Source organism: Anarrhichthys ocellatus, unplaced genomic scaffold (genome assembly GCF_004355925.1).
Source record: "Anarrhichthys ocellatus isolate YVR2014 unplaced genomic scaffold, GSC_Weel_1.0 scaffold3178, whole genome shotgun sequence".
In the NCBI taxonomy this organism is placed as follows: domain Eukaryota; kingdom Metazoa; phylum Chordata; class Actinopteri; order Perciformes; family Anarhichadidae; genus Anarrhichthys; species Anarrhichthys ocellatus.
Window position 1 is genome coordinate 3625 of NW_022283152.1, and position 2511 is coordinate 6135.

A 2511-nucleotide genomic window follows, 5' to 3' on the forward strand; every position below is an offset into this window, starting at 1 on the left:
TATATATATATATATATATATATATATATATGAACACAGGCCTTCTTTTAACCCCTCACTTTCTCCTCCCTATCTCAATGTAAAATATGTATCTTAACCCGTGATGTTGTCAATTCCAAAGACTGCTGCAGCCATTAAAAGGTTATTTACCATTCTTTCTTTATCTGCTAGAAACTATATTATCACAGTGGACTAGTGATAATAAAGGTCCTTCTGTTAAGGGTTGAACTGGTTCCTTGGTCAAATGGCCCCTTTCGGCCTTAATGCATGTTTCATTAATATTCTATATTCATATTTATATTTTTTATCTGAGATCAATGAACAAAGATCTCATAAATCTGGAAGTCAGGTGATTCTCATAAAGTGATGATCTTCTTGAAGGATTCAGATCCTTTACTTCAGTGAAGTAGGAGCAAGTTAAATATGAGCAGCAACATGTACATTCAGTCAGTAAAAGTCAACATACACGTGATGGATATTAATAGTTTCCATTATTAGCTTGAATGTGTTGGACCAATGATGAAATGTATTAAACCCACCTCTTTTGAAGTTAAACCTAAAAACATGAATCCTGGTTGTGCAGGAGTAGACGAACAGACCGTCATCGACATCCTGACCCGACGCAGCGGAGAGCAGCGGAGAGAGATCGCCTTTGAGTACGAACGCATCGCCAAGAAGGTTCGAACCTTTCTGCCTGAATCAGAACATGAAGACACACCTGCTGCTTCTTTCTGCTTTAGTGTCATTTCGTGGTTACAAAGACGTTCGTGTGTCCCGGTTTCAGGATCTGATGACGGCCCTGAAGGGGGCGCTGTCCGGTCCTCTAGAGGCTCTAATGTTGGGTCTGATGAAGACCACCGCTCAGTACGACGCCTCTGAGCTCAAAGCCTCCATGAAGGTCAGAGTCAGCAGAACTCAGTATACGAGTACAAGAGTACACAAGTACAGGAGGACAGTACTCAGTACTTTACTACAGTAAAACACACATGGTTTCATCTCTATCTTCCAAATATTACATTAAAAGTCAAACATGATGCACTGAATGAGTTAGCTGTATAGAAAGTTTGAAAGCATTTGAAGGTAGCTAACAGTAGAATCCTACAGATGCTAATCTACTTTGATACATCAGTATTTAATAATCAGATTCTCAGGGGCCGGTTTTCTTTGACCAATCAGATGTCTCTAAAAGAGCTTTGATCTGAGCTGCTGGTTGTGGTTCCAGGGACTGGGGACGGATGAGGAAACCCTGATCGAGATCGTCTGCTCCAGAAACAACAAAGAACTGGAGGAGATCAAGGAGGTTTACAAAGAGAGTACGTTTGGACAGAACCAGTACATCTGAAATGAAGAAGTTAAGAATTAAAGTGGTTAATTAGCAGCCGGAAGAAAATGACAAAACATCAGCAAAACTCTGTGTTTTTTAGCTAAGTTGTATCATCAGCTACATACAAAGCTAGTTGGTCTAAGGCTAACATTAGCTAATGGTCATATCTCTTTATTTGTCTCTGCAGTGTTTAAGAAGGAGGTGGACAAAGACGTAGCAGGAGACACATCGGGAGACTTCGCTAAACTGCTGCTGGCGCTGGTTCAGGTAGTTCAGATGCTAATGGTCACTCGTCGTCTTCCATTATCTGTGTTTAAGGCTCATTTGATTGGATGAGTTCTGTAAACGCTTCTCAATGCATCAAACATTTGACACAGAAGAGAATGTAAAATACTCTGATACTGATTTCTTAATACCTGGTATTAGTACTTTTACTGTAATAGTGTTTTTACAGTGTGGTATTAGCATGTATTTGTATATATATGGTACTATAATAACTTGATTTCATCGTTCTGAACCATTTTAAATGTTATTTTATTTGTCTCTGAGAACAATGACAACAACTGCAGCTCTAACAAACAGTTCTACTGAAGTTTCAACATTTTCAACAGTGACGTGATGTTTTCTTGATTTACAGACAAAGAGAGATGAACCCTCTAATGTGGTGGACTATGAGAAGATTGACGAGGACGCCAGAGTGAGTCGACCTGGATATAACTCCCAAAAGATAGTAGAAGACATTTTATAAAAAGCCCCAAATGCCACAATGCTGTCAAGCTTTTCTCATGTAGACACTCAGTAATCAATCAATTATATTAAATGAGCAATCCATCAATCAATAAAGCACAAGTGATCGGAAACGCTTCACTATTCCTTTGAACCTCAGTACCGTGGAGCGATTTTGACCGTGATCTTTTTGTTATGTGTGAACCTCTCAGTCTCTGTATGAAGCCGGGGTGAACAGGAAGGGAACCGACGTGAACACCTGGATCTCCATCATGGCTCAGGGGAGCATCCCTCACCTGCAGAAAGGTGAACTACACCTACAACACCACAGCACATTTAGACACAGATTCACCGGATTCTACCATCACCATATTTCATATTCATTTTATGTATAACACCAACGTTCTTTATGTTTAACACCAACGTTCTTTATGTATAACACCAACGTTCTTTATGTATAA

General features: G+C 39.6%; 1 protein-coding gene across 1 annotated transcript in view; it reads left to right on the top strand.

Moving 5' to 3' along the window:
- Window positions 1-2466, top strand: part of LOC116378797 (annexin A2-A-like) — a gene marked incomplete at its 5' end in the record, with an annotated part of 5895 nt that extends 3429 nt beyond the window's left edge. Inside the window, 6 exons of the mRNA XM_031840708.1 lie at window positions 584-678; window positions 785-898; window positions 1223-1313; window positions 1512-1591; window positions 1962-2021; window positions 2263-2466. Of these exons, the coding sequence (XP_031696568.1) occupies window positions 584-678; window positions 785-898; window positions 1223-1313; window positions 1512-1591; window positions 1962-2021; window positions 2263-2445 (623 nt within the window). The remainder of the gene's footprint in view (window positions 1-583; window positions 679-784; window positions 899-1222; window positions 1314-1511; window positions 1592-1961; window positions 2022-2262) is intronic.
- Window positions 2467-2511: the final 45 nt, after the last annotated feature.